At 48.0% G+C, this 24124-nt stretch overlaps 1 protein-coding gene across 2 annotated transcripts; it reads left to right on the forward strand.

Annotated features, from left to right (window-relative positions):
• Positions 1 to 342: 342 nt before the first annotated feature.
• Positions 343 to 23780, forward strand: CD34 (CD34 molecule). Of its 2 annotated transcripts, none has more exons than XM_025878151.2 (8): positions 343 to 676; positions 10764 to 10946; positions 11614 to 11867; positions 13107 to 13187; positions 20649 to 20799; positions 21041 to 21093; positions 21412 to 21576; positions 22141 to 22278. In XM_025878151.2, exons 1-8 carry the CDS (start codon positions 598 to 600, stop codon positions 22153 to 22155), a joined length of 981 nt encoding a protein of 326 aa, XP_025733936.1. In that variant the 5' UTR covers positions 343 to 597; the 3' UTR covers positions 22156 to 22278. The 2 variants fall into 2 exon arrangements, with proteins under 2 accessions (XP_025733936.1, XP_025733935.1); XM_025878150.2 differs by having other exon boundaries at positions 344 to 676; positions 22275 to 23780.
• The last annotated feature ends 344 nt before the right edge of the window (positions 23781 to 24124 follow it).

Consider the following 24124-nt stretch of genomic DNA (forward strand, 5'->3'; position numbering starts at 1 on the left):
CTGCTCACTCTTTATGCTTCATTACCATGCAGCACAGTCTCTGGTGTGACTGTCATGAAATGCATCAGATGGGGCATGTGTTGAGTTTTACCTGATTAGCAAAATGCTCACACTTGTAAACTCGGGTCCTAGAGTCCTTGGGCAAGATTGTTCTTGGCTTAAAGTTAAAAATAAAGAAAAACAAAAAGGAAAGAACACACAGAGAGAGAACTCCGAGGAAACTTGCCCCTCCCTGCCACTGGCCAGGCTGACACAAAGGGGTTAAAAGTTAAGTGGAAGTCGAGCTTGAAGGAGTAAGACGGGGCCTCTATATAAAGTTGAAGGAGTCCTCTGGAGCCCGCACAAACCTCCACCTTTTTTGGCCTCCACGGCGGCAACCCCGGCCCCTGTTAACGTCCTCCGCCTGTGGGACTGAGCGGGGAAGCTCACGGTAGTGGCGGCCAAGGAGAGGGGCCGGCCTTGCCAGGAATAAAGAGGGAGGGGAGGGGAAAAAGCCAGCTCGCCCACCCCGCTCCCGGGCGGAGGGCGGGGGCAGCGCGTCCCGCGGGCCGAGCGCGTCTCGGGCTGAGCGCATCTCTCCGGAGCGGCGCGGGAAGGATGCTGGTCGGCAGGGGCGCGCGCGCGGGGCGCGGGATGCCGCGGGGCTGGACCGCGCTCTGCCTGCTCAGTCTGCTGCGTGAGTACCGGCCGCGCGCCCGGGCGGGCGGGGAGGGTCCCCGCTCTCCCGCGGCCGAGCGCGCAGAGCCCGGGGGCGCGGAGGGAAGGGACCCCGGCCCCCCACCCACGCCCCACGCCCACGGCTGCTCCGGGCTCGGGCGGGACCCGGGCCCTTTGAACCGCGCCCCGCCGAGACCGGCGCAGTCACCTGGGAAGCGGCGGGGCGGACGGGAAGGGCAGGGCGGGCCACCCCGCCGCCAGGGTCAGCCAGCCCAGGTGTCAACCGGGCGGCGCGCCCCGGGCTTTCCGGAGTCAGAGCGTGCGACTCGTTGGAGTTGTCTCTAAAGTAAAGGGCTTCGAAGATGCCAGTCTGTTCGCGTGGCCAGAGGTGCGGAGCGCAAAATCGGAGCCAGAGCCAGGAGAGGGGAGGAGGGAAGCAGGAAAGTTTTGCGCCTGGGGGTTGATGCCGAAAGCCCCGGCCTGAGCCCCTGCTGGGAAAAAAGTGCAGGCGCCCGCCCGACCACCGGGACAGGGCAAGCCCGAATTGGACCTTTAAGGAATGTGAGCGAGGCCAACCTGGGACGGGGCCCGGCTCCGACGCCCAGGAGGCCCAGGAATCCAGCTGAGTTAGGTGACCAGGGGAGTGTGGAATGAAGAAAAGGTCCGTTTTATTTTTTTTTTTATTTTTTATTTTGTATATACTGCAAGTTTATTTGAAAAGGTCCGTTTTAGAAAAGATCCTTGCACTTAGGATCGGAAAGCTAAATTACAACTCCCTCTTCCCACACTCACACCCAGTCCGTGGGAGAGAAGGTGGCGGTAGATGGGGTTTGTTCTGCGCCCTACCTCTCTCTCCCCATCGCCCTACCCCCCCCCCCCCCCGGGCACTAACTCAGACTTGTTACATTTGGGGGATTTCTCCCCTTTCCCCCTCCAAGTTCTGAAACTAGTGAATAGCTTAGCAGGCAAGTGGACGCTCTTCCAGTCACACACACTTGCCCCTACTCCTTAAGATCTTGCTCTCACTTTGGTGAAGAAATAATAGGCGCTCAATAAATATTTATTCTTAATTGCTTTCATTTGGGGATAGCATTCTCCATCTCATCTCATTGCCTTTAGGTTTTAAACATTGTCCGTTGTTCTCCCTTTTGCTCAAGATTCTGCTTCCAGCCCTCTAGGGCACCCAACTCCCTATTCTTACTCCATCCGAAAGGCCGCCCACCATGGTCCCACGGAGTGACCTGGGCCTGCCAGTTAGGCCCCTTTGCTCTCATTGTCCTCTGCTGTCCGCCTCTATGCCCACCCAGTGGGAGAGAGACTCCCGGCTTGAGAAAGCTCTAAGTAAGGCTCTGGTTTGACCACTTTGGCAGCCGTGGATCTGTCCTCTGGGGCAGGGAAAAAGCTGTTACTGAGCTGTCGAAGCGCTAGACGGGGGAACTCCCCTGGGTGCTAGAGGACACCCTCCTAACAGCGGGGAGTTGATGAACAGCTGATCAGATGTTCCACTCTCCTTTGGCTACACAGCTTGTGATGACCTGGTCCCGGGCCGAGTGAGGCCCACCCTTTTTTATTTCCTCAGCTGGCCAGCTTCAGTCTCGCCTTGGCCTGTAGCAGGAGGTGGGGGGAGCAACTGACCTCCTGCAAAATCTGGGCCAGATAGGCTGACAATTCCACTGTTTCAGCTTTGGGGGTGACAGCTGCGGCATGGACTACTTGGGCCAATCTGGAGCTTTACGTCTTCCCTGAGAACTTTCTAGGGTTTGTTTATTTTTTTAATGCTAGGAGTCATTTTCTGTCCTGGTATACATCGTGGGATAAATAAGTGAGTGACCGTATCTTGAAATGCTAACGTAGGGACATTGCAGGAATTCCGTGCTATTACTACAAAATGTAGGGCACCAAGGGTTCGCTGGTTTTCGTGTCATGTACACCGACAGAGAGCTTTGTTCTGGGAAGTTCTTTCTGTCCCCGTGAGAAGTTGGCATAAGGATGGGCACAGCAGCGAACCGAAAGTAGACTCTTCTTACTTCAGATGGGGCTGCTTGGGTGGTGACCAGAGTCAGAGTGGGAGCTGAGAGGCCACCAGGGAGGCCTGCCATGCCACCAACTAGGAGGAGACGCCTTTCAGGTTATTAGGAAACCCCACTTGTCAGGCTCAGGCTATCTGTTCCCTCCAAGACCTCCATGGCCTATCTTTCCTCTCACCATAAGGACACCCCCACCCCCATCCCGCCCCTTCACATTCCTCTTCTTCCTTTGGGTCCTTCGTGCATGCTGACCCCACACCCATATCCTGTCTGGGGCTACATGCAAGGGGGGGAAAAGAAAAGGGAAAAGAATTTTATCAGATATTTTCCAGAGGAGAGAGGACTCCACCCTTTGAATCTCTGCCACATGGCGACTGAGGAGGAGCAGGCTTGGGGACCTCTGACTAACTCAGCGGCCCCCAGTGGTCCCCTTTGTAGGGGCGGTCCAGCTGGCAGCACCTTTGCAAGTGGAAGTCTTCTTCGGCGGCATTCCTGTTTGACTGAGGGAACACGCCTGGGCATCTTTGTTCTTACCCCTTTGGCTCCACCTCCTGGGCCTCCTTGCTCCCTTGTCCTTACCTCTTTCCTTCTCTGAGTCTTCGTCTCCAAAAGCTCAGGGCAAGGAGCACCAAACTGCAGCAGATAAACTCGGGCGCAGAGTCGTACAAAAACAAATAGAAAAAGGAGGAACAAATCCCACTTCACACGGCCTCACTGCCCGATTTCCTTTAGAGGCCGGGCAGGAGGGCCTGGGCTCACTCTCGGAGCGGGAGGGTTGCTCAGCTCCCCGAGGACGCCTGGCCTCCCTCTCTCGGTGGCTTTGCCTGATCTCACCAAATGGCCCCGAGTGTGGAGAACTGAAAATGTGAAGGTGTGGAAAAAGAACAAAAGCACCACCCTCCAAGAGAAAATGCTTGGAGTTGCCAGGGCAGAATTTCCTATTTTTCTGGATTTTGACTTCTCTAATGAGAACATTCTCTTCCCTCCTCAGCTAAGAAATAAAAACACATTATCTATGCTGTTTTGTTCCGACAGCTGCTGACTTTGCTGAGGAGAAAGATGCATGCATCCTGGGGGAGCGAGGTGCACAGGAATAGGGATGGACTGAGGTGTACTGCGTAGCCCCTGTTCTCTGCCCCGCCCCCATCCCTGGATCAATCACTTCCCTTTGGATGTAAAGGAGAAGGCCTTTTGGCTTAATTGGGAAGTCTGCTTCTTCCTGATTTGGGGGAAAAGACTCCAAGAACCCACACCTGATAGCTTGTAGTGGAGCGGCATCTCTAGGTGGCCAGTTGCGTTGTTAAAGAAAATGCCTTAAAGAATCTCTGGGTGAAAAAAACCAGGCCTTGGAGGTGCAGGGGCAGACAGGAGGTTGAATTGCTGAGCATGATAAAGATAAAGTGGAACTTTATATTTGATGGGCCCAAGAGATGCAGGCTGTGGGAATCCAGAGGCCAGAAGGAGGAGAGAGAAAGGAGGGGTGCCTGGAGCAGCATGGAAACAGTGGTGCCTGAGGGTGGAAAAGACCCGGTGAGAAGAAACTCTTCATGGTGTGGCAGGGGTGCTTAGCACAGTGATGTCTAAGTGGTTCAAGCTTATGCCGGTGTCTCTTCTGGGCTGGGCTGTGATCTGGTGCCATGCTCTCAAACCTTTGATAAACACACACTCGCCTGGTATTAGTGTGCTCTGGAAGAAAGGACTGGGTGCTTGGCTGGCCCCCGGTGAATCGGAAGGAGAAAGGCAGCAGCCTGAGGACAGGGAGGCACAGAGCTGCAGAAAAGGGGTCAGTGGCAATGAGGAGAATGAAGGAAGAGGGGACTGGGAGAAACATTGAGCCCCCAGGGGAAGCTCAGGAGCCTGGGGTTCCAGCGTATGTGGATGGGGGCCAAGACCAGCTATTTGCATATTAAAGAGGAGTCCCAGTCCACTGGTAGCCTCGGACCACAGACACTTGGTTTATGCTCACATCACAGCTTAGGTTCAGAGGAACCATCAGAAGGCCAACAAGCCAGTTCTTTGTGCTAGTCCAAGATGCCCAATCTCAGCAAGACGCATAACAAGGACGCTTCCTGAGTGCTCCCAGAAAAGACGGGTGGCTCACCACTTCCCAGAGTAGTTCATTCCTTTAAAAAACAAAACAAAACAAAAACATGTTATTTACAGCTTTTTTTTGTATTACAATGAAGTTAGCTTTCTTGTATCTTCTAATCATTAACTTTAAATTCTATTCTTAATTAGAATCAGTTAATCTTCAGTAACTTCTTTTTTTAAGATTTTATTTATTTATTTGAGAGAGAGAGCACAACCAGGGGGAGGAGCAGAGGGAGAGGGAGAAGCAGGCTCCCCGCTGAGCAGGGAGCCCGAAGTGGGGCTCCATCCTGGGACTCCAGGATCATGACCTGAGCCAAAGGCAGACTCTTAACCAGCTGAGCCACCCAGGCGCTCCAATCTTCAGTAACTTCTAATCTAATTCTATTCTTGGAACTACCACAGAATGAATCTGATATTTCTTCCTGACAATCCTCACTGGATCTGTCTGGTCCCACTAGATTATAAACTCCTTGAGGACAGAGATTTATTTAAGTTGGGACGACACCCACACCACACCGCAGGAAGGAGTCTTCTCTTACTCTGTGCTCCCACAGCACTGAGCATGGTCCTTTGCACATCACTGGTGCTTATGACAAAAAATAAGAGTGAGTAAGTAAGTGAAATGAGTCTTGAATAAAGTTATTTATTCTCCCTCCCCAGATTCTTCTTTTCTGGATCAGAGGTTGGCAAACTTTTTCTGTCAAGAGCCGCATAGTAAATATTGTAGACTCTGGAAGCCATATGTTGTCTCTGATGCATAGTCTACTCTGTTTTATTTTACAACACTTGAAACATGTAAAAGCCCTTCTTAGCTCACTGGCCATACAACAAATGGCCTGTGGGCGGATTGGGTCCACCAGCTGTTCGCCAGCCCCCGATCTAGATGAAATAACTCCAGGCCCTCAACCATATGGGACTTGGTTTCTAGAACTCTCCTGATTCTGGTCATCCTCCCATGGTCGCTCCCTAATTTAATAAATTCCCTCTTAAACTGGAGCCCTGAATGAGACGGCTGTCCGTAGAGGCGGTTGGCGTGCATATGCCTGCCACGGGCGCCATGCAATCTGAGGACTTCTTCCGAGCTCAGATGGTCGTGCTTGGCGCCCTGAGTAGAACAAATGAGAGTCCGAGAGACGCTTCCAACACTAAAGAAATTTATAATGTAAATGAGGCGACAAGACCTATACTCAGGAAACAGCATATATGATTTGTGCCAGATAAGTGGCGGAGAGACGTGTCTGAAGGCCTCTGAGAAGCAGAAGGAAGGGGGCCCTTGACTAAAGATAACCGCTATTTCTTGAGCGTTTACCAAGCAGGGCTAACTGCTTTATGCCCCTTAACTCCTCTATTCCTCAAAAGAACTAGGAGGTAGGGGCGGTTTTTATTCCCATTTCACAGGTAAGGTCTAGAGAATTGAGGAAGCCTCCTCCCAAGCCCTGACAGCGAGAACAAGGTAAAGAAACCTCAGTAAATGTTCTGACTGCGGAGCCCACACTCTTCACATGGAGGCTTCACGGTTTTCTCAGAAACACGGACTGGGGGTTCCCAGCAGAAGCAGCAGGCTGCTTCTTCCCAGTGCTGTCTCCCCGTGGGCTGAGACACCCAAGAATTCCTCCCAGAAACCCCTCTGGGGCTGGCTGCCAGGATTGGAACAGAAGGGTGGGATGGGGCTGTCTGGCCAGGAGATCAGGGAAACACCAGCAAAAAACCCCACTAAACCTAAGAGGGTCTTTGAAAAGCAAGACCAAGGGGTGCCTGGGTGGCTCAGTTGATTAAGCATCTGCCTTCGGCTCAGGTCATGATCTCGGGGTCCTGGGATCGAACCCCAGCATCGTCGTTGGGCTCCCTGCTCGGTGGGGAGCCTGCTTCTCCCTCTCCCTCTGCCCATCCCCCGCTTGTGCACGCTTTCTCTCTCTCTCTAAAATAAATAAATAAAATCTTAAAAAAAAAAAAAAAAGCAAGACCAAGTATAGTCTCCTAAAGCATGGGAATTTAGCTAGTTAGGTAGCAGAGCTTTCTGGATGGGAGGAGCTGTACACCCTCTTTCAAGATGGAAAGATTCTCCATTTTACTAATTGTAGGTAGAAATCTCTTAAAAATATATTACGTTCTGCCCCTGCTTCCTTAGTGTGCCCCTCAAAAAAAGGACTTTAACTTTCATGATTCGGTTGGATCAGGAAGATAATTTGGTTATGGTTCAACTCAGTGACTTTGTTAGTGCTTATTAAGGTGTATGCATTTATTTACTCCTACCATAAATGATGCCAGACTGGTGTGGGTTTTAATACTCATGTCTGTTTTTCTTTTATCTCTGTTTCTTCTTTTTTAAGCTGTTGTTTCTCCTTATTGTTTGCTTCTAGGAGTCTCTAATTTTTAGTTTTAGCTAGGATATCAGATAACCAAACTTTTTAGAACGACGTGGAAGACAAGAATAATCACCTCTGAATAAGTTCCTATAAAGTTAAATGCATTACTTTTACTACAGGACTTTTGTGACCTCTATTTGGCCATTTTGGGTTCTTATCCTCATTTTTGCTAACTTCCTGATACCTTGTCTCCTCCCTTTGCCCCAGGTTCATGAGTTGAGATCAAATAGGTTATCTAGAGTCAAATCGGGTACCTAGGGAGACACAATTAGTAAAGGTAGAATGGGAAGTATACAGCAGGAGATAGCCTTTTGTTTGATTTTAAATTGTACTTTTGTTTGATTTTAATTTGTTTGATTTTAAATTTGAAAATGCTCTGTTGGGTTGGGGCTAAAGGCTATTTGTCTGGAAGGCTCCGGTCTAGAAGGGAATGGAGTGGAGGTTTCACTGATTGTCTCCTAGAATGGAACTGGTAAGCTGCTGTTACTCCCTTACCGAGTTGGAAGAACAGAAACTCAGATAAAGAAGGGTCAGCATTTGATGGTTTAATGCCATGGACGTGTGGGGGAAGATAAGATGAACAGAGACCTGTGGTCAGTCTTTATTCATGTAAATGTTATTCCTGCAAGATGCAGTCTCTTCATGGGAGCTCTAGATAGAATGGGAGCCCTAGAAGCTGTGAAACCACAGGACTCTCTCCCTGCCAGTACCTCTGCAGCAGCCCCTCCGGTTGGATTAGCTTCCAGGGCCCTACCGCCATGTTCCCTTGCTCTACATCAACTCACACGTATCCTGTCACTGAGCCTTGCCTTCCTGGCCTCCCTCTTTGACTGTTTCTCCAGGCTCTCAGCGGGCATCCTTGCCCACTCCAGGCTCAGGGACGTGAATCTGAGGTTGGGCTTTCATTCGCTTTGCAGATGGATCCTGCTACCTTTGCTCAGTGTTTGGCCAGGTGGTGGGCGAGAGGAGGCTGTGGCCGCCGGGAGCCTGACCCTAGTGGGTCAGTAGCTGGCCTGGGTCCAGAGTTGCTTCACTCATCTGGCACAGGCACCCCTGTCCTCAGAACTAGCAGCAGGTCTCCGCTCACATCTGGAAAAGTTCAAAACTGTTTGTCTGGGTGAAGGAGGCCCTGGGGGAGGGGGTTCAAAAACATGACATCACCTCAGTCAGGCCCAGCTTTCTTTGGAAAGAGAAAAAGGCTGGGCCAGGCTGAGCCAGATAGGATTCCCAGGAATTGATGTGTTGGAAGGAAGAAGAGGAAAGGGTGGGAAGGAAGGATGATGTCAAGGGGGAGTTCCAGTGGTGCCTTGGAGTGGTACCCGGAGAGGACGATCCTTCGGTTCAGTGTCCACATGTTCCCACCACCTGCCCCCTTCAGTGAGTTCATACCTTAGGGGCAGATTGCTGATCGCATCCTATCTAGGAGCAGAGGAAGACTGGATATGCTTCCCCATCTACTTTATTATAAGAAGACCACCTCCCACCTGACCCAGATAGGAGCCCATTCTTTTCTCTCCCAGAAGGGTGGAGGATGCATCCTGATCCTTAGCAGTTTACACTCCCTGACCCTCTGGCTCCTTCCACTCAAGTGTCCGCTAAACCTCAGTGGCCCCATTGCTCCCTGCCCCCCATAAACTATGGCCTCCCCTCTTGCCCAAAACCTTGGTGATTCAGGTTTTTATCTCTAAAATGGAGATGGTAATATCACTTCTTCCTCCCGCTCACCTGCACGTAATATCAAGATATGATTATTATCTTCACCATTCATATCAATCTACTTGCGGCAGGTGGGGAGGGAGTCAGGTGTGGGAGAGTGAGACTTGTCACCATTTTTAAAGGCAGCATTCTTGGTCCCAAGTTAATTGCAATGAAACAAAAGCCTAACTTCCCTCTTGATGTCGAGGGAAAGAAGAGGTGTCATTCTACATTGCTATTTACCTGGAAACCCCAAGAGATACAGACCTAGATCTCAATCAGGAAAATTTGAAGACAAACTTTAGGGTGGCCTGGGATCCTCAGGGGTCTTTCCTTAAGGGTGGTAGTGCTGGGCGCTGACTTCTAGGTACCAAGCCCATCCCTAACATTTATAGGGCCCAAGCCAAGAATAGAATAGAGGCCCTCAGTCATATGTCTAAGTACTTCAAAATTACCAATCGGGCCTATTTAAATGAAATATCCTCTATCCTCTTACCTTGAAAAACATACCTTCATGGCCATCTGGAAGGCCAAGTTTGAATTTGGACCCTGTCGGTCTCTGAGCAGGAAGAGATGGCCTTTAGCCCTAGCCCATCCCTCTTCCCTTCTTACTCACAACTCTGGCACACATTGTTGGGGATCTTCTATGCATGCAAGTGACACATCACCCACATGCTAAACGTGCAAACCTTCTCCCTGAAGCAGCCACCTCTTGGCTACTCTCGTGCCTTGGAGGTACATACCCGGTGCTACAGTTCACCCTCAGAAGGATGGGCTGGGAGAAAGGGCCCCATGAAGATTCTCAAGTGAGGAAGGAACCATTTGGGCAAGACGTTCTAGGAGCTCTGGTCCCCACTGTACAACCTAGGAGAGAAGGCACATCTCTGTTGGCCCCATGGACTCCTCACAGTTTGGGGCCGGGCAGAGTAGAAGGAGGAACAGAATACAGATTCTGAAGTTCAGGTCCAGTCAGGAAGCTTCTCTTTCCTGGGTGTAAGGATGGCACTGGTAGGTACCCCAGGAAACATGGAAAGGCAAGGACCCTCATGAAGATCTTCAGAGAATAATTAAATCCAGGAGCATTATACTATACCAATTTAATATTTGTCATTAATTTTCCCAACAATCCATCACTTTAGAGATTGGTAAACTGAGATACACACACAGATATACACACACACGCATTAAACTACATAGTTATTGGCAGAGCCAGAACTAAGCTTTCTTCCCACTACAGTTGATGAGAAACCAGGCCTTATATTCTCTACTCCATCCGCTGGATTCCCAGGTCAGAGCTTCTTGAAAGAAATCTGGTAGGGGGGGCGGGGTGCATACTGAGTTTCTCAACAAAAGACAGGGAGGTTGGGTTTGCAGGCCATAGGGAAAGAATGAAGGGAGTTTGGGAATGGGGAAACCTTAGACAGAAGATTTTTAAGGGGGGGTGTGTGGACATGGCATGGCTCTAGTGATTATTCCAGGAGTATATTACTCTAGTGAATGGAGAGTGACAGAAGAGAGGAAGACACATTAAAAAGGAAATAAAGGTACTTCCTCCCCCATATTTTAGATCTCTGTGATATTTATTGAGATATAATTTGATATTTTAGCGTTTTACTTAACATGTTACAAACATTGCCTTGTATTCTCATGCGGCTTTAGTTTTTCTTACAATTTTTTATTTGTAATGATTATGGTACATGAAGTGCATATAGCATTTATCCTATTGTAATTCATTTAGTTGTTTGCAACTTCTCCCTTCTATAAACAGTACTATATTAGACACTTGGTGCATACCAGCTTTCCCTTCCTTATTTTCTTAGGGCAAATCTAGTAGTGAGAAATTAGTCAGAAGGATAGTCTGATGCCATGATGTCATGAGGCTCCAGGATGATTGAGGTTCTGACTTGTCCTCCTTGTTTCTTTATAGCCTCTGGGTTCACAGATACAGAAAACGTGACTGCTGTCACCACAGAGTCATCCACCCAAGCAATAACTTCAACTGTGTTTGCAAATGTATCCAACCAGGAGGCCACCACCCTAAGTCCTCTTGGAAGTACCACCCTGTACCCTGTCTCTCAGGACAACAGTAGTACCACTGCAACCATCTCAGGTAAAAAGTGCTTGTCTCAGGCCCCAGAGGGACGCTGCTTGTGCCTGGGTAAAGCATTAGGATATTTGCTGACCACCTCCAGGCCTCCTTTCCCCCACAGATGGAAACATACAAGCCCCACGAAATATGGTTTGTGCATCATGCTTTGGGGACCCTGAAGTAAGTTCCTGATAACGTATAGTGATCTATAGTGACAGCTTTCTCAGGCAGCTTTAGCAGCTGATCCTGATCAGTCATTCTCCTTGTACCCTGCTCTCATGCTGAGTTCAGGTTAGTGATGAAATAAGGATCAGATGAGGACTCCCTAGAAATCTCTGATCTCTTCAGGTTCAAACTGCTTTTTGACTTCCTTAGGGTAGACCAGAATCCAGTTCAGTGTCAGAATCCCAAAAGTTCCTCTAATAGCATTCTCAGTTATAGCTGTGGTTCCAACAAGCTGGCTTGAAATGAGTTTGGTAAGGGCTGGGACATGAAGTAGCTCTTAACTCCCCAAATACCCTTTTCTGGTTTGAAGTCCATGCCAATATCATTCTCTATAAGGTTTTAATTCAAGACGGTGAACTGAGGTATGTATAGGTGTGTGTGTGTGTGTGTGTGTGTGTGTGTGTGTGTGTGTGTGTTTATGCAAACATGTGCACATGCATACTTGTGTTTTGGTCTATTTCAGAGACTACAGTCAATATCACATCTACCTCTGAGATCGCCCCAGTGTCCGGGACCATGAGCTCTTCTGTCCAGTCACAGACCTCTTTAGCTATCACAGTAACTTCTATCCCAACGGGCTTTTCAACTTCAAACATGACCTTGAAGCCCAGCCTGCTACCTGGAAATGTTTCGGATCCCCCATACAACAGCACCAGCCTTGTGACATCCCCCACTGAACACTCTACATCATTTTCTCTTACCCCAAGTACCATCAGGGTGGGTGAATTGGGCCAAAAGTGGCAGATTACCCCCTCACTTCATATGTATGCAAACCCCCTCTTCCTTTCAACCTCTCCTCATCCCAACCAGTGAGATTTGGGTCATGTAAGAATTAGCAAGGAAAATATGTAGCTTAGGGGTGCTTGGGTGGCTCAGTGAGTTAAGCGTCTGACTCTTGATTTCAGCTCAGGTCACGACCTTAGGATTGTGGGATCAAGCCCCATGTTGGGCTCCGCGCTCAGTGAGGAGTCTGCTAGAGATTCTCTCTCTCCCTTTGCCCCTCCCCTTCTCATGTGCTCTCTCTCTGTCTCTCTAAATAAATAAATAATATCTTTTTAAAAAAGAAACTATGCAGCTTGAATATTGCTGGAAAGGATAGACAGGGGAAGAGAGGAGTGGAGACAGGTATACCCAATGCTGTGGGTATTTCATTTCTAGGGAGTAGAAAGTAAAGACGGATTCTTGGAGGTCTGCTGTGGTTCTTGCTAGTACCTCTCCGTCTGGGCTTTGACCAGGGCACCGTCTCCCTTCGGGCATATTTGGAAACCATCCTCCATTTAATGGGGCCACTTTTCCAAAAGGGTTTAGGACAACTACCATTTCCTGTATATGAGAAGGTTTGACAATATGCCAGGCATAGAGAAGCCATGAAGAACTGGGCAGCCCACGGATGGTGAGCTCAGCCTTGGGGTCTATGGCTGTCAACAGCTTTTAGCAGGAAAGGGAGAAAATATGAGGGCGTGGAGCCTGGAGGCAGGCGTGAGGAACCTGACTGGTTTCTGTTTTTAAAGGAACTAGAATAGGAATCTGGGGAGTCCAAGGGGCCAAGAGGAAAAAGTGTCACCAGGTTCTGCCCGGCTGCCCCGTTACCTGTTTGCTGATACGACCTTACTTGCAAGTGTATAATCCACTGCAGGGAAAATAGCCCCAGTGGGAAAAGTTCCTCCCTTCTTCCATTTCTGTACCATCCAAGCTAATGTTTACCAAGACTGTAGATGGCTACTTGCTGGCAAGCCTGGCCTCGTAACAAGTTTTGATTATCTGATGGGGATGGGAGTGAGATGGTGGAAGGGAGGAATACCATTGTATAGCTCTAGTCCCCTAACATTTTTAAATTTCCCTTTTCCTAAAACCTCTTAAAAGAGTACCTCACAGAAATCAAAGAGGAAAAGAGGTGGGGGAGGGAATGAGGGGCAAAGGTACTGGCGTATTTACTTTGTTTTTGTTTTAATACAGGGAGAAATCAAATGTTCCCAAGTCAAAGAAGTGAAATTGACCCAAGGTATCTGCCTAGAGCTAAATGAGACCTCCAGCTGTGTAAGTCAAACTCTCCTCCACCTCACCCCCATCCTTTCCTCCTCCCTCTTCTCCTGCAATCCTTTCTGAACATCCTTAAGCCATCTTGGACTGGACCAGACTTTGGTGGAGGTGGGAAGAACTTAGCTTGGTCAGGCACTTCCCAGCCCTGAGCTTTGGGTTTAGGGAGTAAGAGGCCCCACCTGGTGGGCAAAGAAGGCAAAGACAATGTTATTTAAATTTAGTTGTTACTTTTTCCCTCCTCCGTCATACATTGAATATGTATGTACGTTGTCAGATTTAAGTTTGCTTTTGTGTTAAGAAAGTCCTTAGTTAAACATAAACTAGTAACCTAAAATACCAATTAGTTTATTATGACTGACATATAACTCTTTAATCCATATAGAATGTCTTTGTGCTGTAATGCTGTAGTTTCCATATAACCGGTTTTCCTAACATTATTTATTTGAATGATACCTTCCATTGTTGATTGGAATGCTGTTTTTTAGCTTCTATTAAGTTTTTATATGTCCCAGGGCATATTCTTCAGAGACATTTTATTTGTTCGGTTTGTCTTTTTTTGGCCTGTTTTAAATTTGTTTAAATTATTATACTTTTACATTATAGTATTTTAAATATCCAGCCAAGCAGGGCTTTGCTTGCTACACTATAAAAAAATATGTATTTTTGTCTATTCTTTTAGAAAAACTCTAGAAACATCTTGTCAAAATTTAAAAAAAAAACAAAATTTTCATTGGAACTGCTATAAATCCCTCTATACTTTTCTGGTCTTCTCTTGTATTGTTCAGCATATTGTCTTTTTAGTTTTCAAAAACCAAAAGCTAGGTTTTGTTTCCTGTAGGCTTTATGAACTTTTTAAGGTTATTTATAATATAGATTTCCCATTAAATATTCTAATTGATCACTGGTGGTATATTAGTTGAGTTCTGAAATTTATCTTGGGTTTAGCCATTTTCTTTAACTTACTTGTTAATTACAAGAGCTTTATAGTTGATTTTTTTAAGGCAAGCTATCTTGTTACCTACCACAGTACATTGTTTTTCTCCTCCTTTTTAGTAGTTACACCTTGTTTCGGTTTCAAGTCTTATTGCTTTGGTAAGACTCTACAGTACCACATTAACTTTTAATGGTGATAGCAGACGTTCTTGCTTTGTTTCAGCAAATTTTCCTGACAGTTACAATTTCCTTGGCAAAGAATGGAATGACAGGACTCTTCCTATTCACTTGTAGGAAAAAACATTTCCTTACAAGTTGGGAATCCATTTAAGGGAGCCATATATGTGGTGTGTGATTGCATAGATTGGAAAGGACCTGGGTAGACTGTACAGTCTGTAGAAAACATTCGGCTATTTATTTTGTCCATTCTGACTACCCATATTTTACCTGTGATTTTCAGCTGGGTCATTCTGACTCACAGATCTCTTAAAATTATACCTAAGGTCTTTATTTAGCCTAGGACTTTTAAAAACAATGGAAATTGCAAAGATATAAGTTCACACAATAGATAACAAGTGCAATTTGCAAAATGGTGAACTTAAACATGATTATACAATGTACAGGTAATACTCTGTGTTTCTGATACTGACTTTCAACTCTACTTATTTAAAAAAAATTGCCAAACCCTTTGCTAATTATAGCTTTAAAAAAGTGACTTTTTTTTTTTTTTAGTAATATCCTGGTTAAGCACTCATTTTCCTGTGCCAAAATGCTGCTTCTTTGTACCACCGATTTAGAACTAATTGCAGAGCATTCTAAGTGTCTGTCCATTGCTCTTCGAGGTTCACATTTAACTAGGGTCATCGTACAAGACAAGGTGCTGGAAACTTACTGCTACTCCAGAAATAACTCCCCTTACTGTGCTGTGGTTGCTTTCTGTCTGTGGTCTTTATGGTCTCATGTATTCATGCCACAGCTGAGAAGGTCTATACTCCCTTCTGAGGTCTGGGGGAGGATCTGTGAGTAGGGATGTGGAAAAACAGCAAGCCCTCTGGTATCCTGAAGAAGGCTTCTGCGCTGCTCATGATGAATCAGCTCTGTGGTAGCACCAGGTCATGCTACGGTTTTCCTGGCCCCTCTGCCACTCTGGGTCCCCTTTCTTCCTCAGGATTCCTTTGCCCCAGCCCCCAAGCAGCAGTGCCTCCTAAGCCCCCCAAGGTAATTTTTCCCCAGTTAGCAATCCTCGCTCAGAATCTTTAGCCAAAGCTCCCGATTGTGTTTCAGATTCTTTTTCCTTGGGTCCTAAAGCGTGCTTGTCTGATAATCAGTCTGTTCCAAGGGCTATGAGTGGCGTGGTGCCTGCTCATTTTCCTTAGGTTGCCTTTGCACTCTTGGTGTCAGAGGACCTTAAGGCACTGGTTCTAACCGTGGGAAACTCAAGTCCTGCTCACAGCCTGATGAGAAGCATGAAGGATTTGAATTCCCCTAACATCATGTCCTTGAGTACTTGTGTCATGTTGGCATGCTCCTGCATCCAGTGTATTCCCATAACAGAATTACGCTTGACTGTTCTCAGGTATTCAGACACTCACTCTGCACTGGGATGTACTGCATATCTGACCTCGTAGCTCTCACTATGTGGATCATATAGGCCTGTCTTTTGTCCATGTATCTGCAGACATTCATTTCTCAACTACTCTCCTTTTGCTCCCCATCCTTCACCTTTAGACAGAAATCACCTCTGTCAGCTGGGGGAGGGAAGGCAACCCCACGCTCTTCTCAAGCACCTGCTACCCCATCTTAGAGTCCTCATTAGCAGCACCTGTCACTTTGAGTCTGACTTTCACTCTCTTGGCCACAGTGTCAGGGTAATTTAGTTTTTGTGGTTATGGTTTCCCAAAGAGTTTCCAAAATGTGAGATTACTTTATTCTCTTAGGCTATACCCATTTATCCAGGGGAATCCACCAAGAAATTTTTTAATGGTGGTAAAATACACATAACATAAAATGTACCACCTTAACCATTCAGAAGTCCCACAAATAGTTCAGCGGTACTAAGAACATTCGCATTGTTGTGTGGTCTCCAGAACTCTTCATCATCCAGAGCTGAAACTCTACACACATTAAACCACTTCCCATTCCCCCGCCTCCCAGCCCCTGGCCACCACCATTCTACTTTCTGTCTCTGTGAATCTGACTACTCCAGGTACCTCATAGGAGGAGTCATATAGCCTTTATCTTTTTGCGACTAGCTTATATCACTTAGCATAATGTCCTCAAGGTTCATCCATGTTGTAACCTATGTCAGAATTTACTTCCTTTTCAAGGCTGAATAATATTCCATTGTTTGTATAAACCACATTTTATGTATCTCTTCACCCACCAACGAATACTTGGATTGCTTCCACCTTTTACCATGGTGAATAATATTGTTATGAACATGCGTGTACAAATATCTCTTTAATACTCTGATTTCATTTCTTTTGGGTATATACCCAGAAGTAGAGTTGCTGGATTATTTGGTAAATCTATTTTTAAATTTTTGAAGACTCGACATACTGTTTTCCATAGCAGCTGCACCATTTTCCATTCCTACCAACAGAGCACAAGGGTTCCAATATGTCCACACCCTCACCAACATTTGTTATATAACATAACATTTGTTATGTTATATATAGTAACCATCCCAATAGGCATGAAGTGGTATGTCATTGTGCTTTTGATGGGCATTTCCTAATGATTGGTGTTGTTGAACATCTTTTCATGTGCTTGTTGGCCATTTCCATATCCTCTTTGGAGAAATCTCTATTCAAGCCTTTTGTCCACTATTTTGTTTTTGAGAACTACCTTTCTTTTGAACCACATGTGTTTCTATGCAGAGGTTGTATTTACTCAGCTAGTTCACATCACCCTTATTCTGTCACATTGACTTCATCTCAGGCATGCTGCTTCCAACCTCCAGATCGTATCCCCTAGCCCACGCCTTCCTTGCCCTCTGCCCAAACACTAAAGGTCAGTTTCCATGCAGAAAAAAATAACTTACAGATGGAGGACAGACGAAGACAGTGTGTCTCCTGGAGAGAGCCTGAGATCTGGAGACAGCCTAACTCCTTACCCTTGGCCAGCTTCCCCCTTGTTGTGTGACTTGTGGCAGGCCCTTCACTCCAGTCTCTAAATGAAAACAAGGTTTTACCTCCAATATCAAACTCACACCAAAATAGATAAAATGAGAGAGAAAGAGAGAATGAGAATTGATCCTAAAAATCTCAGCACTGAGAAAAACCTTAAGGCTCATTTAGAAAAATACCTGTCCCTCTCTTCCCCACTCCAATGCTTAACATGCTTCTTTAACATGTTAAGAGTGTTTGCAAAGTTTGAGGATGCTACCCAAGAAAGGTTAGATGGTTTTTTTATTGTAGGTATTATTTTTTGCAAAGTAACTTGTGTGAGCAGATGTGGCTAGGGGCTCACAAATCTGATTCTCATGAGCGAAATGGCAAAGGTTGTGGCTTCCTCCTGCCCACTCTCCCATGGTATCTGCCCACAGCCTCTCTTGGGGAAGGATGTTTATTTCAAGCATCCGGAGAAACACTGTGCTTTGTTCAAGATCCACCTGCTCCTCTCCAGTCCCCAACACAATTCACTGATGCCGCTGAACTCCAAAGTGGGAGGCTGGCCACGGTCATTCCCTTGAATTTAGTCCAAGAAGCTAAGCAAAGGGTGGAGGAATCCTGTGTGGAGGCCAAACCAGTTGGGACGTTAAGTTGAACAACAATTCTGTGAGTTCCTTTGTTTGTTTGGTGCTATGCTTAGTGCAGTCTGGGTTCAAAATTACGAAATTATGTAACGTACACCCACTCCCCCAACTAAGGAGTCTTAGAGTCTAGCCAGAGTGAAATGACTATGACAGTAAGGCAGAAGATAATCAAACCTCAAAATGTGGATTCTGGGGGATATGGTGCATAGTATGGTTTGTTTATTAATAGTAACAGTACTAGCTGCCATTTGTCCAGTGCCCGTTAAGTTCCACACACCTTGTTGGGTGCTCTTCATACAACATCTCCTTAGTCACAACTCAGTCTTCAGCTTAGGAACCTCACACTCAAACCAGCTGCATGACTTGCAAAGAACCTAGTAAATAGGAGAGGCAAGACTGATGCCCAGTCTATGGAAGATAGGACCAACTTCTTGGAGGAGGTGGGATTTGAGTGGAGTCTTGAAGGATGGGGAATCCAAGGAAGAAGATGGTGTTCTTCCTTCTTCTTATAGCCAGGGTTGTGAAGGTCACAGGCTCTCACACACTTGGGCTTGCCATGCTGGTAGCACCCCATCTGAAGGCCTTTCCCTACCAGCTTCTCCAGCACACATTCTCTCCATTCTTCAAGACCTACTTTGACATGTTACTGCTAACCCCAAACCTGATGTGCCCTCACCCTCCTTTGAATGTCCATAGCATTTTAGCAGTACCTTTGTCATGGTTCCTACCATGGAACTACCTCTGTCACCTGTCTCTTTGTGCCTCAGTTTCTTCGTCTGTCAAATGGGGAGAATAATAATACCCATCTGAAAGGATTATGCCAAGCCTAAATGAGCCAATATGCATAAAGCACTCAGAACAGTGCCGGAGACATAGTAAGCATCATGTATGTTCTCTGCCATGCATGCAGACAGAGCTGTGACTGTGTGAAGTTCATAGCTACCCCACCCCCACCCCTAGCCCACCACACACTTGATACACATGCAGAGATTTTCACAGTGTCTTACAACTGGGGCTTCATAAATGTCAGAAGAGGTGACTATGGTTGAGGTGCAGCTTCTTAAGTTTCTGTAGTTTGAGCAAGGTGCCATTTTGTGTGGCTTGTTTGGATTATGCAGGAGCCCTGTCCCTCTGCCTCTCTCAGGAAGGAGACGTATCTCAACCAGAGGCACTCCAGAAGCCTAGAGTCATCTGGGTAGGGACTTCCCTCTTCCTCATCCAGAAGGCATGGTGTTTGGGAGGGTGTGGTGTTCACAGGAAAGCAACATAAGGCTCCCCAAAGAGAAAGGAGCCTAGAGAAGAAGCAGACTGTTGACCATATCCAACGGTGTCCAGACTGCCTGCCACAAATGCTCTCTGTTCAAGAACCAGATTTTTCCAGAAACGGAGCCTCTATCCAAGTACTTCCTTAGAGACCTTTCCCTCAGGGGTAAAACAGCAGTGGCTCGAGAATTCGTTATTTCTGTGATCTTGGTTCTTGAGGGCCTTCTGAGGCTACCTCTGGACTCCTCTCTGTGACCTGGAGGTTAGGTAGCCCTGCTCTTCCATCCTCATCTGAGCCCAGTGAGCTCCTCCTGAGCTCCCTTAAATTCCAGCTGAGAGAAGAAAGCTGGGGCCTCGGGCCAATCCCGACTCTGCCTTGTGCAGGAGCAAAGGATCCTGGGCTTTCCTGCCGCGGGCCACAGCCGTAGGAAAATACCCAGGCTGCTTTCCAAGCTGGGAGGGCCCCAAGGAGCAGCGCTGCCCCACAAACAGGAAGCTTTCTCCTCCACGGAGGCTCAGTTCGGATGCCCCTCACACGCCCCAGCAATTTTCCCCGAACAGGAAAGCTGTCGGAGCTGTTCAGGCATTTCCTCCTCACCATCTGCCATCCGGACAGAGGAGAAAGTCTTGGTTTCGGTTCCTTTCCTGTGTGTGTGTGTGTGTGTGTGTGTGTGTGTGTTTGTGTGGCGGGGGGGGGGGGCTCTGATTGGAAGCTGCTGGAACACATCCTGGGACGTGTGAGAAGACCAGGGTGTTGGAAGGGTACAGCCAATGCTTTTGACTCATCCCCGTCCCGGGACTCACTCAACTATCAAAGAATCATGAGGATTTCTCCTCTGGGGGGCTGAGTCCCTGAGTCCTAGAGACCAGCCAGCAACCTGGAGCAATCTGAGAACCTCATGGAAAACTGGGTTCCATGCCGTTAATGAGAAAGAGAGGATGATTAAAAAAAACGCCATTTCAGTTTGAGCCAGGCTCTCTGCGAGCCCCCTTGGGGGGGTAGGAGGGAAGGGCCCGCTGATGCCACTGAGCCTACAGCCAGAGATTTGTGCTCTAGCCTCACTTCCCTTGGCTTTTCCTCCAACATTTGGGGCTATTGTAACCTTGAAACAAAGGATTTTCTGTTTGTCAGTAACACACTGTTCACATTTTCTGGTATCGGCGATTTCTTTTGAATTTAATTTGAAATAGTGTACGTGTGCACGGACAATCCTTAAATAAGATGATGTTCCCTGAATTCGTTCTCGGCCCCTTTCAGTGCTGCCTATCGTACTGATACATATTGTTTTGGTACCGGAAAATTTTGGAGTTTTTTTCTTATTGAGTTTTTGCACATATACAGTTCACAGGATTTTTTTTTTTCCAGTTATAATTTTAGGGGGAGAAAAGGGTAATAGAGAGTAATAGTGTGACTTGAATCAGGATTATTGCCTAAGACTCTGGACCCAGTTTGGGGTACATTAGTAATTTCATCTTCTGCTTGCCATTTCTTTCTGTCTTCCCAGGAGGACTTTAAGAAGAATAATGAAGAGGAACTGACCCACGTCCTGTGTGAGAAGGAGCAGGCTGAGGCTGGGGCTGGGGTGTGCTCCTTGCTTCTGGCCCAGTCTGAGGTGAGGCCTCACTGCCTGCTGCTGGTCTTGGCCAACAGAACAGGTAAGGGGCACATCTGTCTCAGGGTCTAGGAAGGGAGTGGGGCTGAAGTTAGAGGATCCTGGGTAGAAACTCTAGTGTCTGAGCTTAAAGAGCACAGGTGCTAAGGAGAAGAGCCAGGCTAACTTTGGGAGAGACCCTCCTGAGATGGACCACCCTGGCCATCAGAGCATCATCTAGAACATCAGAGGAGAGCACAGCTCTTCCAGCTTCTAGATTCAGCAGTCCCTGTTTCTAATTCTAGAACTTTCCAGTAAGCTCCAACTCCTGAAAAAGCACCAGTCTGACCTGAAAAAGGTAAGTTCTCTAAGATGATGGGAATTCTCAGAGGAAATACTGGGTCAGGGGAATTCACTCGAGTAGGGGAGAAAGTAATTCTCTTTTCTAGACCTGTCCTTCCTCTCTCTCCATCCTTCTCCGACAGTCTTTACCTTTCTGTGCTTGAACCATAACTTTATGGTGCAACTTGATTAAGAGATGTCAGTCTTAAATCCTGTCTAGAAAAATCCCTGAGGTCAAAGTCTTCTCGTGTTTCTCCTCTGTTGGGTCTAGCGTGGGCTCCAGAACTCACATCCCACAAGTGACAGTCTGTCTTTTCTGCGTCTTCCCTTCCAGCTGGGGATCCAAGGCTTCACTGAACAAGATCTTGGGAGCCACCAGAGCTATTCCCGCAAGACCCTGATTGCACTGGTCACCTCAGGGATCCTGTTGGCTGTCTTGGGCACCACTGGCTATTTCCTGATGAACCGCCACAGCTGGAGCCCCACAGGAGAAAGGCTGGTCAGTTTAGGGGTCCAGGGCAGAGAAAATGAGGAAGATAGTGGTCTTCTGGGGAGGTCCATAAGTGTCACGAAGCGGGGAGGAGAAATCCCAGGAACGGTTCTTCTGTGCCCTTATGCATGGACGTGCATACACGCACATTACCATGTCGGTGGACAAGGCTGAATAATATGGAGCAGATTAGGAAGAGGGCACTAACTGGGGTCAGCCCACCTGCTCACTGTGGCAGCAGATGGCTCATATCATCTATTTCTGATTTTGCCAGGGGTAGTTCAGCTGGGTACAACCAGAACAGGCTGCTAAATCAGCCACACTTTGTTGCATGTATATTAAGTGCCCATGGGTCCCATCTACTCACGGGAAGGGGACATATGTGAAGAAAGTCTACTCTTGAAGAGTTCTGGATGTGGGAGGACAAGGCTGGGGTTTGACTCTTGGCCTCTGGCCTGCTCCCTGCCCTGGGGAGGTTATTCCGTCCTGGGGATTGCCTGGTTGCTGGCGGGAGCTGGTTCCTGAGTCTCCGTGGCACGGTGTGGTGCCTCTCCTCTGTCCTTTCTCCTCTAGGAGCTGGAACCCTGACCGCTCTTCAGGAAGAAAGGAGTCTGCACATGCAGCTGCAACCCCCCCTCCTTCCCCCCCCATCACCGCCTCACTCCCCTGCTTACCAGATAATGCTCCTTTATTTATACACTGTCTAGGGCGAAGACCCTTATTACACGGAGAACGGTGGAGGCCAGGGCTATAGCTCAGGCTCTGGGGCCTCCCCTGAGGCTCAGGGAAAGGCCAGTGTGAACCGAGGGGCTCAGGAGAACGGGACCGGCCAGGCCACATCCAGAAACGGCCATTCAGCAAGACAACACGTGGTGGCTGATACAGAATTGTGACTCGGCTGGGTGGGGCAAGGCTGGGCAAGGTCTGGGGAAGGGGCCCCTCCCTGCATCTGACCACAAGCTGCCTCGATGCTGGAGCTACCATCCCTTACCTTCTACCCTTTCCTGCTGCACACACCCTTGGAGGCCGTTCCTGGGGCTTTGCACCCCACCAGGCCGAGGGGTTCTCTCCACCTTGGGGACCGGGAGGTAACCCCTGCCCTTTCCACGTTCAGCTCGCTAAGCTTAGAATCTCGTCTACTTTGAGTGAAGGTATGAGGGGAAAATGCCAAAGTGCAGGGAAGCTACCAGGGTTGGGGGTTGGGGGGGTGATGATCTTGCATCATTCACAAATGGGCTTCTTCCCTCTCCCTCCTCTCCGCCTTATTAAAAGAACTCCCAGGGGAAGCATGGGCTTTTTCTGGGCTACAGTTTCCTCCCAGGAGGCTCTGCCTTTTCCTGTTTCTTCCTCATGTCTGTCTTCTCTACTTTAAGGAAACCAAAGCAACCCAATGTACCTGCTCCTTTGTAATGATAATAACCAGCAAGACTTGTTGTCTTAAACCATCTCCCTTATACCCATGCCAAGTCACTGTGGATTCAGGCATTGGCTTCCCTCAGGTTCCCCTGAGCTCCACACCTTCTCCCCCTACATCTGCGTACAGAAGCCTGCACTGTTTTCTGGCTGAGCCTGGAATGAGGCTCCAAGTTTTGAACAATGTCTTGTGTCTGTGTTTGGGAGACAGGGTAGGGGTGCATGGACACATGCGTTCCTACCTTTGGGGACAAATGAGGGAGAGGGGATGGCCCAGTCTTTGTCTCTCTGGGGCTCACAGAGTCTCATCTTGGGCCCCTGTTTCTCCCTGTGGTTCCGAGTGGACAGGACCATGGGACCAGATCTTTGAGCCAAGCCTCTTGGCCTGTGCACCTCTGAGGAAACCCCTTGCTCAGAGGCTAGGTCCTGGCCTTAACCTCTGATCTCTATAGCTTCCTCCTTCCACCCCCTGACTCCTGGGTTGAGCTGTGGACTCAGTCTCCCAGCAGACTCCTTTCTGTCTCTGCCTCCCGCACCCCAACCCCCTCAATGCTCTGCACCCCCGTGTAGTCAGGGCCCCTCGACATCTCCAGAAGACCTTCATCACAAGCCACCTCCTCTGCAGGTGGCCCAGGTTTTCATTTGCATTTTTGTTTTCTTTCCAGAGGGGTGAGCAGGGATCCTGGTTTCAATGACGGTTGGAAATAGAACTTTCCAGAGATAGGAAGATTGGGTGGATTTTATTTCTGAATACAAAATGGTGTGTGTAAATACTGTAATTAAAGTGATACTGAGACACATCTGTTCTGTGTCGCTGTCCCAGCCAGGTGTGTCTGAATGCCACAGTGGTGTCCCAGTCACACTGGGCTGGACTTCACAATGATATGGAGGGGGGGAGGGGGGAGGGAGAGGGGCAAGCCAGGAAAGAGGTGGGCCCATCTCAGGGGATACAGGCAAAAACCATGGTGCTGCTCTTTGACCAAATCTCCGGCAGTTGGAGGAGGCTCACAGAAAGGCTGGGTGTTCCTAGTCCTAGAAAGAAAGACAGACCAGAGTGCAGCAGAGGCCTTCAGGGTGGAGGGGGGTGTGCGGAGGACGTAGGAGCTGGGGCTTCCGTGAACACCTCTCTGGGGAGTGGCACACT

Source organism: Callorhinus ursinus, unplaced genomic scaffold (genome assembly GCF_003265705.2).
Source record: "Callorhinus ursinus isolate GAN/ISIS: 27379988/994484 unplaced genomic scaffold, GSC_fseal_2.0 scaffold13, whole genome shotgun sequence".
In the NCBI taxonomy this organism is placed as follows: domain Eukaryota; kingdom Metazoa; phylum Chordata; class Mammalia; order Carnivora; family Otariidae; genus Callorhinus; species Callorhinus ursinus.

Excerpts from the sequence above, each read along its gene's own strand:
- CD34 (XM_025878150.2), top strand. The coding sequence starts at position 598 with ATGCTGGTCGGCAGGGGCGCGCGCGCGGGGCGCGGGATGCCGCGGGGC. Across the intron at positions 10,947-11,613 it reads TACCACTGCAACCATCTCAG|AGACTACAGTCAATATCACA; the intron begins GTAAAAAGTGCT and ends GGTCTATTTCAG. Across the intron at positions 21,577-22,274 it reads GCCCCACAGGAGAAAGGCTG|GGCGAAGACCCTTATTACAC; the intron begins GTCAGTTTAGGG and ends TACACTGTCTAG.